Source organism: Trachypithecus francoisi, unplaced genomic scaffold (genome assembly GCF_009764315.1).
Source record: "Trachypithecus francoisi isolate TF-2019V2 unplaced genomic scaffold, Tfra_2.0 Lachesis_group4, whole genome shotgun sequence".
Taxonomy (NCBI): domain Eukaryota; kingdom Metazoa; phylum Chordata; class Mammalia; order Primates; family Cercopithecidae; genus Trachypithecus; species Trachypithecus francoisi.
The window spans coordinates 51,421,326-51,446,294 of NW_022681469.1; the positions used below are offsets into that span (position 1 = coordinate 51,421,326).

Consider the following 24,969-nt stretch of genomic DNA (forward strand, 5'->3'; position numbering starts at 1 on the left):
ATGTTCCCAGTTTTGCTGATGATCCACAGTACCATATCCATTGCATTTGATCTGGCACTGTGGGAACCAAGCATCAGAATACTCTCCTAGGGTGATTAGCTGGAATACAGAAACAGGGAGAAACTAACTGGCAAGGCAGTAATCTGCATTCTTGACCTAACGTGCAGCCTGCTGTGGGCAAGCAGTTAGGAGTGAGCAGAGAAGGGTACTGAGGATCAGCCAGTGCTGAACCCCTTCTGTGACCTGACTCTCACTGCGTTCTTTTACTGAAGAACCCATACATACAAAATGAAATTCCTTTTTTGGCCTAAACAAAAACAGAACAAGACAGATCTAGAAGCATAGAAGGTTCAATCAATTCAACAGTGAACGTCTCTCTGGCACATAAAATGCACCCGCCTTTGTTTAAGAAGCTGTGTATAAAGACAGTAAGACAAACCCTGGCCTTGACATGCTTAAAATCTAGCAGGTAAGACCAACGTAATAAATAATGACATTATAAATTGACGCTAAACTAGAAATTGGAGCAAAATGTTATCTGAATACAGAGGCGTGAACCATTTATTTTGCCAAGCAGAATCAGGAAAAGCTTCACAAAGAAAATAATATTGAACTGGGCCTTGAAGCCCAATTTTTGTTTTGTTTTATTTTTGGCAGATGAGTCAGGGAGTTGCAGTGTGTAACGTCTCGGTAGGGGTCATAAGCACATGGGGTTTGAAAACATACCGGATGTCTGGGTTATACCAAGCAGTCCACTTAGGCTGACATGTAGAGAGTGTGTGGAAAAGAGAAGACCCTGAGATGGGACTTCAGCAGTGGGCGGGGCCAGATGGTAACAGCTCTGAACGGCTGTGAATGCTTTGCTAAGGAATTTGTATTTACCTATAGGCAGAGTTTTAAACAGAGAAGTCGCTAGATTAGAGTTGTAGTTTCAGCAGCTACATGTAGGTAACTACACTGGTGGTCTCTACAGAGGAAGACTTACAGCTGGGAGAGGCACACAGGAAGCAGCCCGTTGGGAAAGCCCAGAGACAGGGTACACTGGAGCTCCCTGTATGGTACAACATAGGTGCTCTGTGAGTCAGACAGTGGATGAGTGGCAATTAAAAGGAAGGAGAGTTTGAATTCTCTATAGTAAAAGTGGCTAAACAGCATGCCTTAGGAAATTGTGGTATCTTTTCTGGGTACCTATAAGAATAAGCTAAATGCAAATTTCCAGTGTATAATACTTTATTATTAACTGTAACTAGTAATATGATGCTGTACATTAGATCTCTAGAACTTGTTCATCTTATAACTGAAAGTTTGTACCCTTTGACCAACATCTCCCACTTCCCCAACCCCCACCCCACCCCTAGCCCCAGGCAACCACTATTCTACACTCTGTTTCTCTAAGTATAACTTTTTTAGATTCCATATGTGAACCCCAAAAATCTGAGACAGGTTTTAGTTAATTTAGAAAGTTTATTTTGCCCAGGTTGAGAACATGTTGCTGTGACATACCCATAGCTCAGGAGGCTCTGAAGACATGCGCCCAAGGTGGCCAGAGCACAGTTTGGTTTTGTACACTTTAGGGAGATATGAGACATCAATCAACATATGTGAGATGAACATTGGTTTGGTCTGGTAAGGCGGGACAACTCGAAGCAGGGAGTTTCCAGGTCATAGGTAGGTGAGAGACAAACGGTTGCATTCTTTTTGAGTTTCTGATGAGCCTCTCCGAAGGAGGCAATCAGATATGCATTTATCTCAGTGAGCAGAGGGTGACTTTGAAAAGAATGAGAGACGGCCGGGCGCGGTGGCTCAAGCCTGTAATCCCAGCACTTTGAGAGGCCGAGACGGGCGGATCACGAGGTCAGGAGATCGAGACCATCCTGGCTAATACGGTGAAACCCCGTCTCTACTAAAAAATACAAAAAAAGCCGGGCGACGAGGCGGGCGCCTGTAGTCCCAGCTACTCGGGAGGCTGAGGCAGGAGAATGGCGTAAACCTGGGAGGCGGAGCTTGCAGTGAGCTGAGATCCGGCTACTGCACTCCAGCCTGGGCGGCAGAGCAAGACTCTGTCTCAAAAAAAAAAAATAGAAAAGAAAAGAATGAGAGGCAGGTTGGTCCCAAGCGGTTCCCAGATTGACTTTTCCCTTTAGCTTAGTGATTTTGGGGCCCAAAGATTTATTTTCCTTTCACACACATTTAAGTGAGATCATGCAATATTTGCCTTTCTGTGTCTGGATTATTTTAGTTAGCACAGTATCCTCCAGGTTCATCCATGTTGTTGCAAATGGCAGGATTTCCTTCTTTTTTAAGTCAGAATAATATTCCATTGTATGTGTATATATATATGGTAATTTCTTTATCCATTCATCTGTCAATGGATATTTAGGTTGTTTTCATATCTTGACTTTGTGAATAATGCCGCAATGAACATAGGAGAGTCGATACCTCATAGAGATACTGATTTCATTTCAATAAAACTAGAAACAAAATAATAATAATGAACAATTTAGAGAAGAAACTCTGAGAAGGGAGCACCCATAGAAACCAATGTAAAAAATAAAAAGAAACTAAATGCTCTTTTGTTAGAAGTATTTTGCTCTTCTGTTAGTAAATGCTCTTTGTGTTAGAAGTATTATGGTTCTGCCTTGAACATCTTCCATAATTACTCCAAGATTAAATTCCTCAGTTTCAGGATTCCAAAATTTTTTAAGAAAATTAATGTTTTTCCTGGGTTGCCATCGATGTTTTACACATGTGTGCATATTTACTGTCATTGATTGATCTTATTCCTATTATTTTTTCCTATAAGAAGAATATCTCAGAAAACTAAAATTAACTAGGTCCACAGAAGGACTCCGAATAATTCAGTAATCAGTTTTGCCCTCTGCTGTTTCCCCATGCTTAGCACAAAGAGATACAAAATTTGCATGTGTTGTTGAATTATATTTTAGAAGTCAAGAGCATTATTTAACCGCTTTAATATCTTTCTTTTCTTAATTCTAAGAAGTGTAATTTTATTACATTTATTTGAACAAAGGTCTTTAGCTTCTACATTTTATAAACATGTCTTGGAATATAATTTTAGTGTCTTGGTAAACCCATTGATGCTGTCTGATTTACTATCCTAGTAAATTTTATGTGGGATAATAAATTGATCTTATTTTTTAACTGCTGGAGTTAACACATCTGTAAATGTTTCGTTTTTAGTTTAAGCTATTGAGGTAGGACTGATAGAATTGCCAGCCTCACATATTCAAATAACATTTTTTAATGACTTTAGATGTTGTCTTTACCCAGTAGCAAGCATGTAGCATCATCTGGTCTCCATAATTTGGATTTTTAAGAAGCTATTTAGGTTGCACTATGATTTTTCAGAAAATGCTTTGTAACAGACAGTTAACAGGTAAGATTGTCTTGCTCTCTAGGAAATGTTACATGTAGTAGTTTTTACTCCTTTTATTTATTCTTTCTTAACTTCTGATAGAACATATCTGGAAATTTCTTTTGCAGCTTCTCTTCCAACATCCCCTAATCATCCATCATTCTCTAAAGCAGGGGTTCCTTACCTGGGGTCCCTGAGTTCCCCAGAGTTTGATACTCAAAGAAGTCTGTTTCTTGAAACAGATCAAAAGCGCTGTCCAAAGGGGCATTCTGTGTCACACCAACACAGATTTTTCAAAGACCTGCATTGAGATGACAAATAGAATTGAAAAGTAGCCACATAGTATTGGGGTTTACCTTGGGATCTCTGACATTCCATGACAACATCTGTCCCTGGGATTGTTCAGCAATCCCCCTCTCCATCACACATTAATAAATGAAGATGGTGACATTTCCTGGGACTGTATCTAATGGACAACAGTTAACATTGTTTAGAACCCATATAATAGAACTCATAAATTTTAAGATCATGCATCATTATTTCTGATCATTAATTTATTTCCTAATGCTGTAATTTAAGAAACAGAAAATATTTCTGTAATGAAAGCAAAGCATGAGTGAACCCTAAATTTTAGCAGTAAATTCTTATTTAATTCTATTTGCATAATTTCACAGTATTTAAACTTATTTTATATTCGTGTGTATGGTGCTGCAATATGATTGTTTGTTTTATTTTTCTATTGTATGTTTAGTTCAAGCAGTAAATCCCAGGATCAGCAATCTTACTGCCGCAGCTGCTGAGACCTATGCCAATATCAGTTGGGAATATGAGGGACCACAGCATGTGAAGTTTTATGTTGAATATGGTGTAGCAGGCAGTAAGAAACAATTTCATTACCCGATTTTTAATTTGGGGGATGCATTTTAAAAGATTAAGAACATTCTTAGGAATTTACTATGGATCATCTTGAAAAATAACTTGATCCAATTAAATGAATGACTTATCTAAAAAAAGTGTAGTGAACCATCAGCCTACCACATATTATATGCACAACTAGGAATTGCTTTTTTGTGTTATTAATAACAGATGGCATATGTTCCATTACGTATGTTATTTTCGTATCATAGTACTTAAAACTGGTTCTATGCCCACAACACATAAACAAGAATAAGAAGGAATAATTATATTTGCAAGTACAAGTGGGAAAAAAGAAAAGGTTTTTTTTTCAAATCGTACTTTGAAGTAACAGAAATCAAACTGACTTGAAAGTATTCATTTTGTCCTAACTAGCCCAACAGAATTTTATAAGAAACTGCAGAAAATTAATACTTTGGGAGCGCATTCATTATGTTTTAATGTTTGATATGTTCTCAAGTCAGGCACTCTTCGTAGATCCTGGCCACGTCTACTGGGAGATGGGGCAGCTTTCACTTTCAGCAGTTTGTGAAAACCCAGTGCCCCCCTCCTAAACGCAGGGTGCTTACATAGAACAAAAGAGGTGGCCTATGTTTGTGACAAAATGTTGAACAGAGTCCAACTTTCTGTTTAAGCCTTTATCATGCAAGTAAATATTTTTAGAAATGACGATCCCTTTAGAAAAACCAATACCTGGGAAAGGTTGAATCAATTAATTGGATACGTTGGAAGGCGTTTAAGTTTACCAAAAGATTCATCTTGTGAATCTTAAAAAACAATTCTTCCCATAGTTCATTTAAGCTATTTAATGTATAACAGTTCTTTTGATAAACATCTTTAGAGAAACTCAACAGTTTCATAAGGCAAGGTGCAGATAAAGAACCTTCCTTTGTGTTAAAGAGGAGAATTAATATAATGGGAATATATACAATTAATAAGCAAGCTAGATACCCAGTCTGTTTTTCTTTGAGGATATTTTCCTGTAGGTCATTTAAATTGATTTATGTGACATGACTACATTTATAATAATCTAAAATGGTAAATCTAAGCATCCTACATCTTGTCTTTAGCTTATAAAGAATTTTCCTTTCTTGAAGCATTAAGTGACTTCTGGTCCCTTAAAATATTCAAATTTGTTGTTTTTGCAAAATTTCCATAGGCAAAGAAGAATGGAGAAAAGAAATTGTAAATGGTTCTCGGAGCTTCTTTGGGTTAAAGGGTCTAATGCCAGGAACAGCATACAAAGTTCGAGTTGGTGCTGTGGGGGACTCTGGTTTTGTGAGTTCAGAGGATGTGTTTGAGACAGGCCCAGGTGAGGCGCACACCACACCTGTTCTGGCTCCCGCTCAGAGGTGGAGGCCGCCAGGTGCTCCAGCTGGAGATGGGGGCTGGTGGAGCTGTATTATGGGTAGGGCATGAATGTCTTTCTATGGGGCCCTGTTGGGTTGGGAGTTTTGGTTTTTGTCTTTGGTTCTTTATATCAAATGAATTACAGAATTTAGCAAATCATCTTCTAGCCACATTATTACCAAAAACCATCACAAAAATAGACTTAAATATGATTTTAACTTATGTAAAGAATTCAATTGTTCATATCACATGTATAAACTTTCCCTCAGTGTTAAACTGAAATTTTTAACCTGAGGTCAGGAGTTGCAGACCAGCCTGGCCAACATGGTGAAACCCTGTCTCTACTAAAAATACAAAAATTATCTGGGCGTGGTGGTGGGTGCCTGTGACCCAGCTACTCAGGAGGCTGAGGCAGGAGAATCACTTGAACCCAGGAGGCAGACGTTGCGGTGAGCCAAGATTGCGCCATTGCACTCCAGCCTGGGCAACAGAGTAAGACTCCATCTCAAAAAAAAAAAAAAAAAGAAAAGAAAAGAAAAGAAAGTCACAATTCTTTATTTCAAAATGGCCTACAACCCAGCAGAACCCTGCAGTCTGCTTAGACAACTGATACAGATATTATTACATTTGTATGGAACAAGAACTTGTACAATTCATATGCTACATTTTTTATCACACCAAATTTTACTGCCTGTATATATTTACTTCTGTGAATATTATCAAAATATACAAGTAAAAAGTGAAGTTTCTAAAATAAAGAAAACTGTTCATGTGAAATGCAAAAACATTCATATTTGCTCACTAGATGGAGAACAATCTCTGCTTACTTACATTTCAACAAGAGTTGTTTGTGGTACATGTTCACTCTGCGGTTCACACCCCTATGTTATTTTCAGTCACTGCATGCATTCTTAAAGAAATGTGCATATCCTGTAGAATACATTACACAATGTATTTTTTGTGACTTTCATTAACAAAGCATTATGATTTTTAAAGTCAGGTTTTACAGTTTAGAAAAATATAAATCATAAGTGGTTTTAAAAAAGAAACCAACAATAATGTATTAAACTATATTTTAAAGATACTCGTTTGCTAAAATCATAATGTTTTAAGAAAACCACACATTTTCTGTTATTCTGTTTTTGTATTTCATATCCATTTATGTACATAGTTCTAGGAAAACTGTGTGTTAAACTTAAAAGGGGAATATCTAATCAATTCGTAGCTAGTTTACAAGGTTTTTGTTTGTTGTTATTGATAACTTTTATTTTCAAAATGCTAAAAGCTCAAGTAGATATTATCTTCATATATAGCTGGAATGCTAATAATAGTAATGGGACTAGCATTTAGTCAGCTTTCCTATACAGCAGGAAGTGGTTTTCTCATTCAGTCCTTACAACAATCCTATGCTGTAGGCATCATTATTACTCCACTTACCCCTCAAGTCAGAGAGGTGGAGTACCTGCCGGGTTGCCCAGTAGGAACGTGATAGAGCTGGGATTAGAAGCTTGTCCTTCCATCTCCAGAAGAAAGGCCCTCACTATACCCCCACTGCAAGGTCACAAAGGTCCACAGGCTAAGGACGACAGGCTGTCTCAGAAAGGGCAGCTTCAGTCAACACTTGGTATATCCAGTCAGTGATTCTGGACCCCTGCAGGCTGCACGTGGTTACTGGTTCTGGATTATTTATGAAGAATCTACTATGTATAAAAATGACCTGTTGTTAAAATTGTTAGAAATGTTGGCCGGGCGCAGTGGCTCAAACCTGTAATCCCAGCACTTTGGGAGGCCGAGACGGGTGGATCACGAGGTCAGGAGATTGAGACCATCCTGGCTAACCCGGTGAAACCCCGTCTCTACTAAAAAATACAAAAAACTAGCCGGGCGAGGTGGCAGGCGCCTGTAGTCCCAGTTACTCGGGAGGCTGAGGCAGGAGAATGGCGTGAACCTGGGAGGTGGAGCTTGCAGTGAGCTGAGATCCAGCCACTGCACTCCAGCCTGGGCGACAGAGCGAGACTCCGTCTCAAAAAAAAAAAAAATGTTTAGGAAAGGAAAAAGTGACTTTAGCCAAAGTTAAATTCACCCTCAAAATCAAGTTGTAGCATTTTTTGTCCTTTTATAGGACAAAAGATAACTCCTTTAGAAAATGATTTTTCACTCAGCAGTGTAATGCCTACAGTTCCAGCAGCAACTGCCAGATAGTTCAAGGTAAGGAATCATGATAGGTGGACCTTCTTGTGAGCCCATGATAGAGAGACAGGACAAGGTCACAACCAGTTCTTGTCACTTTTTACATATAAACGTATTAAAAAGAACAAATATTGAGTCAACTCTAGTGACCTTAGTTAACACATCACCTGTAAGAGCAAATGCTGCTAGCATTCTAGAATGCCTCAGTTTGCCATTACGCAGCCTCCCTTTTCCCAGTTCACAATGCTCCATCCTTTGGGGCTGCTGGGTTAACTCCAGTGTGAAACCACCGCCTGCCACTGGTCCTGCTCCTCCTCTCCTCTCCTCCCTCTGGGTTCGCGGTGTAAGGATGTCAGTGTTTGGCATGAAAGCATATCACTGGCTAATTTTTAAACTCTGCATTCATGATCTACTTCTCTCTCTTTTTCTGAGTTCTGCTAATTTTAGGACCCTAGACTCAACTTTCATCTACAGTTGTTTCATGAATCTTCCTACCATTACGCCATCTCTCCCTTTTATAGTCTGGATTTTTAAGGTATACTTCCTAATTTTTTTCCTACGGCACAAACTGAAAAACAAATGAGATAGGCAGTGTCCTGATGCTGCACTTCTTCCCCGTACTACTGGAATGACCTTTCATTACCGCCACCCCACCTCGTGTGACCGCTCATTAGCGCCACTCCCTGCCCCCGTTTGACCTCTCATTAGTGCCACCCCATCTGGTATGACCAGATCTGACCTCTCATTAACGCCATCCACCTCATCCCCTTCCTCTTTTACCTGTGTCCCTCAATTACCCAGTCTTTCTTGTCATCACAAAGGATTTAAAACAGATTTGTTTTCCCGAGGCCTAACAGGTTTTTTATCAGTTGTCTCCAAACTGTGGTTAAGGTCACATTTTGCTCTTCCTAAATACTTCTAAGCATTTGAACAGGACATTTTCATCCGTAGTGCACTCTTCATAAATAGTAGAGAACAAATAACCATTTCCCTCACCCTGTCTCTCTTCTATGTTGATTCTATGGTTCTGAGGACTCAAGAGCATTTTCCTCAGAGACCTCCTACCACAGAGCACAGATATCCATGACAGCAAGCAACGCCAGAGCAGAAGACTGTTGTAAAGCTGACCTACAGAAAACAAAGCAAATCTCATTCTATTTTCATGTTCTTTATATGTGTTTAATTTATCATTTTGTGGATTACTCAAATAATACATGAATATAATTTTATTTTTTAAAAAATTCAGATAGTGAAGATTCTCTTTTACTCCGCTACTCAGCCCTACCCAGCCCTTCAATGGGTGATACCCACCAATTGAAACTGACTCTAGAAGGAAAACCCCCAAAGGTTTAATTCTCTCTACATAAGGGGTGTGTGTGTGTGTGTGTGTGTGTGTGTGTGTGTATGTGTGTATATGTGTGTTTGTGGTGCATGATCGTGGTTATGGCTTGGATTTGTATGTCCCAGATGATTTTAGATTGTCCTGAAAAGGCTTGAAGCCTCTTTTAATCGTTCTGGAATTTAAATCTTTTATTTTATGGATGGAAAGTCAATAGAAGTTTTTATTCCATTTACACAGTTTCTGTTTTATATCAATTTCTGGTGTACTTGTGTGTGCCTGAATGTGACTGTGTGTGTGCACACATGCACCTATTACCATATTGTGTCTGCCTATTTTAAATAATAGGGCAGTGAAATATTTTTTCTTTAGACATAGAGGCAGAAACTCAAAGTCAGTGTGGATGTTTGTACACCACCCATCAAACATCCATCCAGTTCTTGCATGGTTGCATAGCAGCAAACTGCCAGTCAGTAGTTCGATTTTGGCAGTCACCATCCTTGTAGAACAATATCTCTGCTGGTACCTGAGTATCTTGTTTTTCCCTTTTTAGTTGCATTTAATTAGATGAAAAATGTAAATGCTGAATCTATTATGACACGACTGTAAATCAGCACACTAAAAACAAGAACTAACTTTAGTCAAATGCTTAAGAGACTTAATGCCGTTTGGTTTTTGGTTCGGTTTTGAAGAAAAAGCACAGACAGGGCATTAATTGAAAGAAATATGTTGCCAAAGCGGATGTAATGATGGGCTTTAATACCTTTTTGCCTGTCTTAGAATAGGAAGTGCCTATAGCATTTTATTCTTTAACTGAAGACTTTTGCAGATTTGATATCTGGATTGTTTTTAGGAATACATTACAGCAGTGTAATATAATGGCTAGTGGCATATTTTCTGGAGTCAGACACAGGTTGCTCCAACTTTTCGGCAAGTTCTTAATCTTCTCTGGGCATGGATTTATTCCTGATGCCTACCTCAGAGATTTGTTGTAAAGATTAAATGAGATATGCCTTCAGCACAGTGCCAAGCCTATGGTAAGGGCCCAAAACTGTTAGCCATCAGTGTTATTACCATTGTCTTCATCTTCATCATCATGACTGTGGTATGTATATGGCAAGGGGAAACTACCTAAACTGGTGCTTTACTTGTATGTGGCTATGATACAGCTCAAAACTTCGCTAACTAATGAGGCATGAGGGCCTATTAGGAAAAGGCTACCAGCCTTTGACTTGTATTTCAAATAAGGTATTTTTGCTTCTCATTTTATTTATTCTACATATATCCATATTTTTTTTACCTTCCTCTTCACACTTGATTTTTAGTGTTTCCTTTTTCTCCCTAAACTTTATATGGAGAAAAAGAGGCAATGAGATGCTATTTTTGCAACATTGGCAGAACCTGGGATATGCATAGTCATGTTTATTTCTGCATCCAGAGGTCACACACATCTAACTCAACTGTGTAAAATATATTCAGAAGAAATTCAGTCAAATTAAAAGCATGATATAAGCATGCTTATGGAGTCAAAAGAAGAAAATGTTTTATCTTGATTATGGTCAAAAGCGAGAAAATAAAGGTCTTTTAAAAAAGAATTTATGCCAGTTAATTAAGCAAATCTGCATGGGCATGTCTGAATAGCCATTGATGCTGCACTTTTTCCCATAAGATTGATACTTTAAAATAATACCCAAAATGCTAATTATTCTGTGGTTTTCTTAGAAATTTTGCATATTATGACTGATGGAATAAGGGGTTTCACATTTATTAAGCAGAATAGATGAACACTGAAAGGATATGTATACACATAAATGAGTACTTTCTTTTCAAACTGGTCACTTGGGCAAATAATGATTTCACTGACTGAGAGATATGCTAATCTTTTGAATGGATCCTTAGCAATAACAAATATTGATCTTTGAGGGTAGATTTGGTTTTTCAGAAATTTCCACTCAGAACCAACTCTTGTGAATGAGATGAATAACAAATCTAAGGAATGAGGGGAATAACAAATCTAAATAATATTTTGGGTGCAAATTGAGATGTTATGTAAAACAATATAGCTGTTTTTCTGATCTGGAAAGGTTTCTTGTGTGGACCGTTTTCTTTTTTAACAGATTTCTAAAAAATATCGAAAATGATAACAACCTTGCAAGGACAGTTTAGCCTCTAAAAGCAGTTTCTTTGAAGAGAAAATACTCAATTAGATGTATACATTCTGTTCTGTTTAAAACTCAGTTTTATATTTTTCTCATTGTACTTAATGTAGAATGTATCCTTTTAACAGTAAATAATTGGTTTGGGAATTTGTTTTTATTGAGAATATATAGTGAAAATAACTGTGAACACAATGTTCACCAGGGCTTGTTAGCATTTAATGTTATCATTATTCAGATTTCTCTATTTGATTTTTTTAATGAATGAAGATTTTTCAAAGTTAAGTATTTATATCATTTCTGATTAATAATTGACAGATCCTAATTTGGGGCCACATGCAAAATATATGAAAGCTCACATAATGGGGCAATTTTTTACTCTGAGAGACTGCAGCAGTTCCCATCTCCCCTTAACCTACTGCCACCAACACCGTTGATTTATTTTCCAGCGATGGCAAGCCGGCAGGTGGATATTGCAACTCAGGGCTGGTTCATTGGTCTAATGTGTGCTGTCGCTCTCCTTATCTTAATTTTGCTGATTGTTTGCTTCATCAGAAGAAACAAGGGTGGTAAATATCCAGGTAAGAAAGAAAGATTAAAATTGCTTTATAATGCTACATAATAATCCATTAAACTAAAAATAAATAATGGGAGTAATCATGTAGATTGTAATATTATGTCTTCCCAGAGCCATGAGTTTGGAGTTTCTCTTCAAATGACTTTTGATCCCTTTTTATATAATGGCAACCTAAACATTGTCAACGATCATAAGGCATTTGGAGGAGTAAATCAATCTGTTCTCTGAAAACAGTAGTGAGTCTACTTTCTTAGACTCCACATAAGTTATGGATGCTGAAGTAACACCTAAAACCAACTGGCAAGGGGAGAGTTGCAGGGAAGGTGCATGGAGTTTCTCAGAGGAAGTAATGCATGAACTAAGTCTTCATATTGTGATGTGTGACATTGCTTTCCCTATAAAGTAATGGTTTATTCAATTTAGCAGACCCATTAAATTTATATTTCCTTTACCTGACCATTTTCCCTTCAGTGACAAGAAAACAAAATCTGTGAAAGAATAGGCTTACAAAAACAATTTGCAACCATTAATATAGTTAATAAATAGATTGGTAAAATAGGGAGAAATCTTAGAAACTTAAAAATTATTTATTTATCAGGTGAGAGACTAGTCAACTTTATGTGTTAATAAATGTACATTCTATTGGGTTGCCTCAAAAATAAAACACCAACATATATGCGTGACCACAATATATATGGTTATACAACATCTACTTGTGTATAGAATTTTTTTCACTGCTGTATGTCTCAAAGAATGCTGTCATGGACTTTGAATAAGAAAGAACAGGATCAACAGAAAATCATATCATTTTGACATTTTTAGTTAAAGAAAAGGAAGATGCCCATGCTGACCCTGAAATCCAGCCTATGAAGGAAGATGATGGGACATTTGGAGAATACAGGTGAGCCCCTGCTTCTCTGCTCTTCATCTTCTCTGCTCACACGAACACAGTCTCAAGAATAGAACTCGGCTAAAACATGCTTTGCCTGGCATCTAATATTTTCCTCAAATATAAGTTTAGGGATACTTCCATGTCTCAGTGTTTACATGTCCCTCATGGTCAAACATTTTCATTTTTCATTAAAACACTAAATTTTGATTTTAGTCATAATGTTGGAGGTGGAATGTCTCCCACTTTGTCATATTTTCCATGGGCCCATGCTGTATTGATCAATCTAGCAAAGCCAGTGTGCTACTATGAGCATTAAAACAACAAAAAAGACCCCCCAATGCCTGCATTGTAAAGAAAACTATACTTGTCATCTTCTAAACATGCTGTAATAAAACCAGTGTGAACAGACTTTTTCATCTAGAATTTGAAGCTAGTTTTCCTAAACAATACCCATACCCTTGCCCTTTAATCATGAAATGGTGACTAGATTGTTTTAGAAGCTGTTAACTATTAAGAAATATGATAGCCCTCTAGGCAATATGTTACTCACGGAACTTTGATAATACATTCTTGGCTTGACTCCATCATTAAGGGAAAATGTTAATATAACCTATATGCTAAATTTTTAAAAAATCTTCTCTTTAAACAAAGATAAATCTTTTCAAGAGAAGGAAAATATTATTTTAGATTTGTTTAAAAACAGAAACAAAATATGTATTTATTTAAATAAAATGTGGGGATTCTGTTATTTTAAAAGTATATCTTTTAAAAATACCTTCTTAACTTTGCCTTTTCTTTTTAGAAGCCTATTGCTTATATAAAATACCTTTTAAATATGCATTAAGCCCACTTTGAGACATTGTTTGCAAGATGAAGAGGCTTTTAGGCAAAATAAAATATTTCACTATTGTGATTACCAGGCATCATTTGTAGAGAAGATATTTATGTTACTTTTTACCATCTCTAGAGCTCATTTTTGGTTTTTCCATGTCACTATCATGTCAATATCATAGAATTTCATGTGACATAATGCTAAGGATGAAAAATATAGAACTGATTGAGAAAAAGACATTTATTTTCAATAAAATCACTTTCTTAATCAGTTTCCATGCAGATACCTGTGTTTTTCCTTTATTATCTCAGCCCCTAAGTTTTTATATTCTGATCTCTTAAAGAGAGATAACTATGGTTTCAAAAAGTTCTCAGAATTTCTGTATCTCATGGTACAGAAAAATGAGTAGTGAGGGTTGTCTTGATATCAGAAGTTGGTTCTGGAGCTGAAGGTGTATGAAAACCTCATGCAGCATCCATACCCAGTTCACCCAAGAGGGTTTTGTAACACATTAGAGCAGCCTACGGAAGCCCATAGCCAGGGCATCTGGATGAGTAGAACTTCGCTGAAATAATTCACCCTTCTACATGTTTCTCCTGTAAAGCAGGTAAGCTGACAGTTACTAAATAACTTCTTATTTGTAAGAGTTCTTGTGGCTATAATTATCTACAGGATATGCATACCACTCCCTTATTTATTGTGATGAAGCAAAATCTTTAATGTGGCCTGAAAAAAAATATGTATTTGCATGAATTGGAAATAAACCATTGTCTTTCATACATTCTCCACATGGTGATGGGCTCCTATTCTACATTATCATGCCTCAGTGAATCTGGCAATTTACTGCTCACCACGTGGGTCTCAAACATCACCTTGCTCTTACGGCGATGTGAAACCATGATCTGAGGTCATGTGACTTTCCCAGATAACTGCCGCCTACTCCATTAAAACTTGACTAAAATCAAGGTTAATATTTGGGTGATGGTATACTAGAAGCCCAAACCCCACCGCTCTATAATGTATCCATGTAACAAACTTGCACATGTACCCCCTGGATCTATTAAAAAAAAAAACAAAAAAACAAAAAAACAAAAAAACGGAGTTTTGAGTTTTGTGAACTAGCTTGGAATTAAAAGACTGTTAGTTTTACTTTCAACTCAGCCATTGCCTGTGATTCATAGTTCTATAATTTCTGTTTTCTTCTACGAGCCATCTACTAACAACTTTAATAGAATTTTGTGTCTGGAGCAGTACATGGCAAGTATTTGGTTACTGGTCTCATAATCACTGTGTTTACGTCTATTTGGTCATATTTCTTTGTCTTAGTGTTAATTTATATGTGCTATGTTGGTAAAGTGTTTTCATATAGCTGTCTTCAGCTTAGGCCTTAGTTTCTCAGGAAAGAAAGACTTTTCATTTGGGCTTATTGAGTGCAAACCCAATTGACACAAAGACAAAAACACCTGTACACTTGTCATACATGTAATGATAAATTTGGGAGGTGCCAAGGGAAATCAGGTTCTGATGGGTGTCTTCAACTTGAAACATAACTCAATGATATAATTTTTTCAATGAAACTAAAAGTTCTTAAGGACAGTCCCACAAGCAAAATCATTTCCCCAAAATTCCAACCACGTTTTTCACTTTGGTTTACAAAGATAGGGCTTTGTCCTTTGGTTTCCTGACACTACCTCAGAATGTTTTCCCTCTGGTTTATTTTCTAGTTAAAGAAATCCAAACATGTTTATTATCTTAGAGGCTGTGATTAATGAAAACAGTTCCAACTGTTTATTAACAGAATCTGTTATTTTTAATAATACATTTAAGTGTCATGCACTTCCTGAAATCACCAGGGTCCTGTCTCTGCTTTGCACCTTCTGGAAGTTTTGAGCTCTGTATTATTTATTGATTCTTACTCTCTTTTATTTCAAAAATAAATTATTGTGCTGACCAGACACATACAAAATTAGGACTATTGCCTAAGTGTAAATTAATTCCATTTCTGATTTGCTTATTCACCAGTCTGAGGATGAAACCATTTCTACATGACTGGCTCTGAGCCAGATGATATTTCATAGTGCAAAGAGGGATAGAACCTCACTGGTGGCCAAATGTGATTATATGCTACAACCCTGTGCCCTTACTCTGACACCCACCCCCAAGCAGTTACCCTCTGTTGGAAGCCTGCAGCTTTCTTTGTTTGTTTCTTTAATTATACAGACAGTAGGATCTGCATCCTTACTAGCATATAGAAAAATCAGAGAAACAATGCAACCAACAGTGTAAGTATTGTTTTATTCTTTAGATTCATTCTCCTTAAAACCAGAATAAACCTAGGTCATAAACCATATGCCCATATTACTTGAACTCATAACTTACTACATAATTGGTGGCTCTCGCCACATGAATCTTGTCATTCATGTGAACATGGGCTTCTGGCAAGCATGCTAACCCATGCTCATAAGGCTTGAATGATGCCAAGATGTGTTGCATTCGTTATATACATTAGAGTTATTTTGCTCACAAATATGAACTGACTTGTGAGTAGAATAATAATGGACTTTTAGAGAGTGGGTAGGAAAGAGTATTTGGTCATGAATGTCACTTGAGCTGCAATGTGGTTTGGCCATGGGAGGGTGGTAACAACAGGAAAATCAGACAGAATTATCACAGATTTACCTGCTGTTGCCGAATTTTACTCAGTAGGATTTAACAGATGTGCACACTTCTGAACAAAGTACTGTTGAAAAACAATTTGAACTCCCTAAAAATTTATTCTTAGGGAAAAAGAAAGGAAAGGATATATTCCAATACTTTGTCTGCCATCACAAAACTAAGAGGGAATTAAATGTTTTATGTTAGAATTTTTTTTTAAAGTTCCAAAATGCCCACTGTCTCCTCTATTATTTTACAGTGAATTCATTCTGCCAGTATTTATTGAGTGCCTACTGTATGCCAGGACTTGGGAATATTCAAACCAATAGAATTTGGTCCCACTCAGGGAGTTTATGGCCTAGTGATGGATGCAGGGAAGTAAAAGAACAATGACCAGAGTGTGAAAAGTGCTATGAAAGAGATATAACTAAGGTACCAAGGGAACAGGAGCAGGAAGGCAAAGCCAGGTGGGCAGCATGGAAGGAGGGTGGTACAGGGAGTCTTCCAGGGGAAGTCATGCAGTTTTAGCATTGTGATAGGAACATTTCTTTCCACTGCACAATGGTCTTGATTCATGAATCTAAGTCTCAAGAATATACTTGATATTGTATCAATACTTGTATACTGGATATTTTATATATATATGTCTTATTTTGAAATCCATTCAACCTTTGACATCCAAAACTAATAATTGTCTGATTCCTTAAACATTCTCATTAAAATGTGAATGAATTTTTACTTGTTTTATAAAGCTTTGAATAATACTGCTGCCTACTCCATTAAAACTTGATTAAAATCAAGGTCTGCTATATATATAACTTTTAAATCATCTTCTATGACTTCTTGATTCATCTCATTTGGGAAACTCTCCTTTCATATTTAAACTTGACATGGCAACTTCACTGAATACGATGTCAAAAGCAGTTTATTTACTATTTCATTACAAAATTCATCTTGGAATGGAAAAAGGCAAGCCCTAATACAGTGCTTCACGCAGAGTCGTAACCACTCATTACACCTGGAAAGTTCTGCATGTGTGTTGCATAAGGCATTTCTTAGAAAAAAAAAAAATCTCTCTGAAGTAGGGACCTGGAGTGGAGAGAAGAGATGTGATGGGAGATGGACATGTATGCTTGTTGAACACAAACCATGTGGCAGCACTGTGCGTATGACACACAGTGATTTTTTCTCACTTAACCAGATTCTAATTATTGAAGTATGATATTATATCACACCACTTATTAAAGAAAGACTGGTCTTCAAAAGATCTCACTGCCCTTGAATGGCTTTTCCTGGAAAGACTCTATTGGAGGAGGGAGCATCCCACTTCCTTCTCTTCTTTCAAGCACAGCCTGTGTTGCTGTTGATTCTCTCCTCCGCCACAGCCATTAAACTGGAGTGAATGGATGTTTCGGGGGAGCCCCTTCTTGGCTGGTCATTAATTATAACTGATATGATTTTGTATGTAAAAACCCAAATGAATCAACGAGCAAATATTATAATAACAGAGTTCACTAATGTTGCTCAACACAAAATTAACATAAAAGTCTTATATTTCTATGTACCAGCAAGCAATTGGAAAATAAGACTTTAAAACATATTCTAGTTATGATAGCATAAAAATATGATGTAGGAATAAAACTAACAAAAAGATCTTCCCCCAGTTTCAAGATCCTGTATTCCATTCCATTGGTCAATCTGCCTATCTCTGCCCCAAGACTATACTGTCTTAATAATATAGGTTTTAATAAGTCTCCATATCTGCTAGGTCCAGTTCTCTAACTTCAGTTGTCTTCTTCAAGAGCCTTTTAAATATTCTTAGCCCTTTTCATTTATTTGTACATCATAGAATCAGCCTGCCAAGATACACGTAAAAACCTGCTGAGCTTTTACTGGAAATAAATCGCAACTAAAGGGCAATATGGGGAAGGTTAACATAATTACGATATTTGAGTCTTCCATCCATGGATGTAGAACGTTCCTCTACTCATTCAGATCTTCTTTAATAACTCTGAATAAAAGTTTTATTTTCTTCGGAGGTCTTACACATATTTTTGTTGGATTTGTCTTTATATACTTCATATTTATGGTCTCATAAATGGAATAATATTTTAAATTTTATTTCCTAATTGTTTGCAAGAGCATAAGTAGAATTGACTTTTATGCCAGTCTTGTATCAAGCAACATTATGAAAAATCTCTTTATATTCTTACATTTGCCTGTAGATTCGTCTGGATTTTTTATATACACAATCATATCAGTTATGAATAATGATAGCTTCCTTTCATCTATTTCTTTTTCTTATAAAGTTGCTTAGGATTTTTAATCCAGTTTTTATTAGAAGTGGTTTATTCTAATTTATTCTAATTCTAATAATTCTAATTTATTAGAAGTGGCCATCATTATTATTTCTGATTTCAAACAAAGTTTTCAGTGTTCATCATTAAAGAAGATGTTTACTTTAGGTTTCTTGTCTCTACCTTTAATCAGGTTAATGAAGATGCATTCTATTCCTAATGTTAGGAGTAAAAATACATTCTATTCCTAATGTTTTTATCATGAATGGGTGTTGAATTTTTTCATATACCTCTTTCTAAATTTACTGAGATTATCATATTTTTGTTTTCTTCTGCTAAAATGATGAGTTATACGAATTGATGTTTTAATGCTAAAATAAACCTGCATTCCTGGAATAAACCCAACCTGGATATGAAATATTGTCTTTTTCGTAGATTGCTAAATTTGGTTTGGTCATGGTTTGTTTGGGGTTTTTTCATCTATGTTCATGAATGAGATTAGCCTGTAGTTTGACTTTCTTGAAGTGTTCTTACTGGTTTTAGATATCAATGTTATACTAGCCTCATAAACTGATTAAAGGGGTGGTTCTCAGGACATATTCAAACTTTAATATGCCCAAAATGAAACCATTGATTTTTTTCCCCTCCCAACATGCTCCACTCCATAATAACAGTACTTCCAAGCTTCCTGTTGTTCAAACCAAAAATCTTTTTCTCTGTTATTCCATCTCTAACCCATCAGAAAATCCCGTTGGCTCTACCTTCAAAATATGTTCATAATCTGAGCATCTTATATCACCTCCAGTGTTCCACTCTGGTCCAAGTCACAGTCATCTCACTCCTGGATTATTGTAATATTCTCCCTGACTCTCTAGAGCAGAGGTTGGTCAACTAAATATCTTAGACTTTACAGGCCACGTGGTCTCTGCAGCAACTCTGCAATTCTGCTATTGTAGCGCAAAAGCAGCCATAGACATTATGTGATAAATAGGCATGGCCTAATTTTACTGTATTTTACCAACCCCAGCCCTCTAAGGTAGGCTATTCTCAACACTGATGACAGAGTAGTGCTTTTAAAATGTAAGTCAGAGCATGTCACTTATTATTTGAAAACCCTCCCAGGACTTCCTGTCTCACTCAGAGTTAAGGGCAGCATCCTTACAATGTCCCACAGGCCCTGATTTAGCCCTGCTACTCCCCTTACTTAACTCCTACTCTCCTACTCTGTGTCTCTCTCTCTCTCTCCAGCTACACCAAGCTCCTTAGTGTTCCTAGAACATGCCAGTCTTGTCCTCACCTCAAGACATTTATACTGCTTGTTACTCCTGCATGAACTGCTCTCCCTCCAACTGTCCACCCTGCTAACTCACCTCTTTTAAAGTTGTTGACCAGATATCACTGCTTGACGAGGCCTTCCTGGACATCTTATTTAATGCCAACTCTCCATCCCTTCTCCAACACCTTCTGTAGTCTTTGCTCAGCTCTATAATTTGCATAGTGATAATCATCTTCTGATATAATACATGCATAATTTATTATATTGATTGTTAATTGTATTTTCTTCCACTAGAAATAAAGCCAGTGAGGTGAGGGTTTTAATCTATTTTGTTTGCTGCTATATTCCCAGTGCCGAGAACAATCTGTTTTAGAGTAGGCACTCAATAAACATTTACTGGATGAAGAGATGGGTGGATAGATGGCTAGACCAAAGAAATGCCACAGATAACAAATTTCCAGTAGTGTATTCCTTGGGACGCTAGTATTACAAGGCAGAATAAGACTAGTCATTGGAATTCAGGTGACAAAATTCTGCCATTTTGAACTCTTCAGCTGAATTAACTGTCACACTGAAACATGAACTATATTTCACAGGAAGTGTTTAATAATTAAACCCCAGAGATGTTGTGTAGGCTCTTTTCATAACAGGTTAGACACTCAATGCTGTGTCCTCTGAAGTGCCCCCAAACACAGGCCACCCCAAGATGACTCTTCTCCAGTTGTTTATTAGCAGTGATGATCATATAGTTTATTCAGTGTGCAACAAGAAATCATGTATTACTGAAACAGGTTGTTTTCAGTGGCATATGCCAGTGTCATATTATTTTAGCATTATTTCCCAGACTTGAGATTTTCTTCTTGGAGAAAAATTGAAATCCCTAGTAAAGGTTATTGACAAAAGAGCCAGGGTACTTGTGCATCTTGAAATATTTGTATCTTGGCTAGAAAAAGAAAAGTCACTGTCTGAAACAGAGGGAGCAGTAAAGTCTTAGCACAAATTGCTAGATTAAATACTGCAGCCAGTGATACCTTTTGTATATTAAGGCTTTTTCATCTTTATTAATACTGTATATGTTTCCAATTTTGCCTTGCATTTTTGTTCTTTGAAAGAAAACAAAATGTTGGGTCCTGTCATTGCCTTTTTCTATTTTTTTCACAAATGTTACCTATTTAAAAATAGGTCAATATGCATAACTAGTTATTTGACCATAAGGGTAAACATTCAAAAACATAATGATTACTCTTCAACTTCCAGAAATTGTGCTTAGGCGTTCAACAGAGAAATAAGCAAAAAATTATAATAATGGACTCTTGTAAAGTCCTATTAAAGTACACTCCTCAGATTCCCATCCAGCATGGTCAGGCTGCATAACACATGGAATAAGGGAGCTGGGGGGTTAACATGAGTGTAGGAAGCATTTGCTATTACATGTTTGGAATCGCTCACATTCTTTAGAATATATTGGCATGCCATTCATAGTACAAATGTAGTGCTTTTAAGTTAAAGTGCATCTCTTTCCAGATTAATAAATCTTTACTCATTAACTAAAATTTTTACAAAAAAAAAAAACAAAAACAAAAAAAATTGTGTACTATCAGTATAAGGATTTTGCTTTTCTTCTTAGGCTATTTTCATTTGTTTCTTCTGCATCCTTTTAATGGGATTTGTAGGTCTCTTGAAAGGTAAGGTTGAAGTTTATAGTCTGGCCTGCATTGATAACAAAATTATTTGAAATGCAGGATTTTGCTTCTCCTTCTGGGCTCAGAAAAAAAATCCATATTTCACACCTAACCAAAATCATGCTCCATTCACAACCAAGGAATCAGAGATATTGTGCAGTTTAACATACTAACTTCTTTACTTGCCATAAGCTTTTGCCTTTTTGAATTCAAAATAATGATGATTTTTCTACTTTTCTTAATTCTTTCTTATTTAATGCTTGTGATTATTTCTGGATTGCTTTCAACTCAGGAATCAGAATTTGTCATTGAAATTAACATACACAATTGAGAGCCATCCACTCTACTGAAGACTTCATGATTCAACCATTTCTGCTCCTGATTTCCATTCCAACTCATCCTCGTCATTGGAGTCAACCTGACAATTAGATTTGGCCAGACAAACCCAGGACTCCAAATGCTTTCTCATAATTTGCATGCATGGTCTTTAAAAACAAAAAATGTTACCTAAATGCCAATCTTGACAAAAATGTTTTCTCTTCCAGTGACGCAGAAGACCACAAGCCTTTGAAAAAAGGAAGTCGAACTCCTTCAGACAGGACTGTGAAAAAAGAAGACAGTGACGACAGCCTAGTTGACTATGGAGAAGGGGTTAATGGCCAGTTCAATGAGGATGGCTCCTTTATTGGACAATACAGTGGTAAGAAAGAGAAAGAGCCGGCTGAAGGAAACGAAAGCTCAGAGGCACCTTCTCCTGTCAACGCCATGAATTCCTTTGTTTAATTTTTAAGCTCTTTGCCAATATTCCATTTCTCTAGAATGTTTATCCTAAGCACTTGTTTGTCAGCCCTCTCATACTATGAACATATGGGTAGAGAGTATATTTTCTGCTGTATGTTAATATTATGAGAATAGTTAGAGCAAAAGCATAACTCAGTCAAATGATATGTTAATGTGAACTGGAATGCAAAGTGCATACTTTTTCGTTCAAATTGGGTATTCTTGATTTCCTCAGAACTGGTAAAAAAATAATGTGACATCACCAACAGATCCTGTTATTTCCTCTTCAGGATACAGTTCAATATGATGCATGAAAAATGCTCCACATTTAAAAGACATACCCGTGTATGTTATGAAAACATGGTTTGATACTTTGTTTATACTATCCTCAGCAGAACCCCTATATATGAATTCCGTTTTCATTGTCAAGAGTGTTACTGTAGTATTCTCTAGAACTTCAATGTCTTTGTGGACATTGTTGTGAAATTGGTGACTCTATGTATAGCTGTCGTTAGTCTTTTTGGGAGACTGTTAGGAACAGTGTGTACAGTATATACTTGCTAAATGAGTTCATTATGACAGTCGCATTGCTGATGCTTACCGAGAACTGTTACCTACTCTTGGCTCCTGTTACTCCGTAGGCTTCTTAATCTTCCAGGCATTACAGCAGCACAGTGTTCTTTTTACATCATTTCTATGTTTGGTTGTTTTTAGGCATAAACAAGGTGTATTGCAATGCATTTTGGCATGTGTGCCATACTGAAAGAATCAAAAACAAATCATTCAAATTAAATTTCAAACATTATTCCAGAGAACACAGGGCAAGACACATACAGTGCCTTCAGACATTAAGCATTCCATAACATACTGCATTCTGTATCAGCTGGTCCAGTCCATTCTGAGTCCTAGATTACTGTCATTGTCTAAAAGTAACCTTTAAAAAGCAGAGTTCATGAAAACTGCAACGCTGGGAAAAGAAGAAAACATGAAAATAAAAATAAGAAGACAGTTTATTTGAAATAGCATTTCCTCATAAGCATAAAAAGAAAAGCTTTGTCACCAACTGAAGCACATGATGATTTTGTGGTCCTCTATGATTTCTATTACATTCAGTAAGAAAGATGTCAACATGCTAGAAAATTAATTTTAAACACTGTTATTCCAACACTAAAAGCATACAACAGCATGCCAACAGTAATGTATTATTCTGCAAGACTTTACCTATGTGAGTGTTCAAAACTCTGCAGCATTAAACAATGTGTATGCAAATTGCTATGGACACATTTCAGAATCTAAGAAATCTGACAAGTGCTTAAAAGGCCAACAGTCCAAGGGATTACATCTGCAGTTTAAAAAGTAAATATATATTCTATCATATTCATAAACAATATCTATCAAATGGGTTACCTCCAAATATGAAAATCTATAACAACCTATGGTTGAAGGAATGCTCAGTTTCATTGCCAATAAATTGGTTTCTCATAACTTGCATCAAGTTTAATTTTAAGTAAAGCTTTTTATATGTAGATATTTTGTTGAATTTGTAAATACACTTAAAGTGTAGATGCTATATGCTTATAGGTGTTACATACAAATAAACATGCAATGTTTATGTTGTACTGTATAAGAAGTAAGCTAATTAATGCAGTGAATGGGATTGGAAAGCATCTACTTAAATATGTACTGGGTTCCCCCCGCCCCCCGCCTTTTTTGCTGTGAAACTGAAATAGTGAACTTTTCTACATATTGACAGCAGATTTCTCGTTGAAATCTTCAGAGCTTTGCCTATGGGGCACAGTAGGCCTAGTGACCTGGCATCTTTGATATATGTAGGTAAAGCATAATTTAAGGTAATCCCAGGTAAAGATGGCCCTAAATACTTTCATGTCTCTATATTCACTTTTCACAGATCCACCTGTCTATTGAAAATACAAAAAGACAAAACAGGTTTGCCTTGGCATCAGAGAGCACAGAGATTAAAAGTTACTGTAAATTTGCCAATATTTTGGGAGAACAATAAAAACACAGTTTTTCCTCTTCCATACTGGTAGATGCGAAATTTATCTGTGCATGAAAGGGTCACTTCTGTATCACACCTGTAATAGTGCAACAGGTTTTGTATTACAAATTAAATGTGGTTTTAAAAGTTCCTCTCTCTTTTGTAATGTATGTTCCCAATTGAGTGTGAATGTCCAGGTAATGGTGTATGTAATGGTACAGGCAAATGTGACTGCATTTCCCTCAAAAAAGTCATGATTAAACAGTCTTGATCTCTTTGTGATTTTTAACTTTTTCAAATATATATTGCCTAATGTTTTAAAATGGTGAAAAATTTTATTTTTACTTTAAAATGGCTGTTCTATGCAGAGAAAATTAAAACTAAATACAAACAGATCTAATAAAACAGGACATACCAAAAACATTTGAATGAGAAACAGGACTAGATATTCCTAGCCTTTTGAGAAAGGTTCAAGAAATCAGGCATTGCCTCCTTTCTCAAAGCCTGGTTCCTGGTGCCTGCCTGGGCCTGGCCACTCTCTTCTGCTTGCCTGGACTCTGCCCTCCTGAATCACAGGTGACTTGGATTTCTTAACTCTCCTGTCTGAAGAGGACACTACAGGTATTGAATATATGTCATCCTCTCCCTTCTTT

At 36.6% G+C, this 24,969-nt stretch overlaps 1 protein-coding gene across 27 annotated transcripts in view; it reads left to right on the forward strand.

Annotated features, from left to right (window-relative positions):
* The window catches only part of NRCAM (neuronal cell adhesion molecule), a 335,017-nt gene extending 310,424 nt beyond the window's left edge, over positions 1–24,593 (forward strand). For 11 of the 27 annotated variants that reach the window (XM_033192793.1, XM_033192788.1, XM_033192796.1 and 8 more), the window contains 4 exons: positions 11,776–11,907; positions 12,726–12,804; positions 21,529–21,540; positions 22,083–24,593. In XM_033192793.1, coding sequence (XP_033048684.1) covers positions 11,776–11,907; positions 12,726–12,804; positions 21,529–21,540; positions 22,083–22,320 — 461 coding nt within the window. In that variant the 3' untranslated portion in view covers positions 22,321–24,593. Of the gene's footprint in view, positions 1–4,127; positions 4,254–5,450; positions 5,604–11,775; positions 11,908–12,725; positions 12,805–21,482; positions 21,541–22,082 lie in introns of all 27 variants that reach the window. The other 16 variants (XM_033192790.1, XM_033192798.1, XM_033192806.1 and 13 more) reach the window with 6 other exon arrangements.
* Positions 24,594–24,969: the final 376 nt, after the last annotated feature.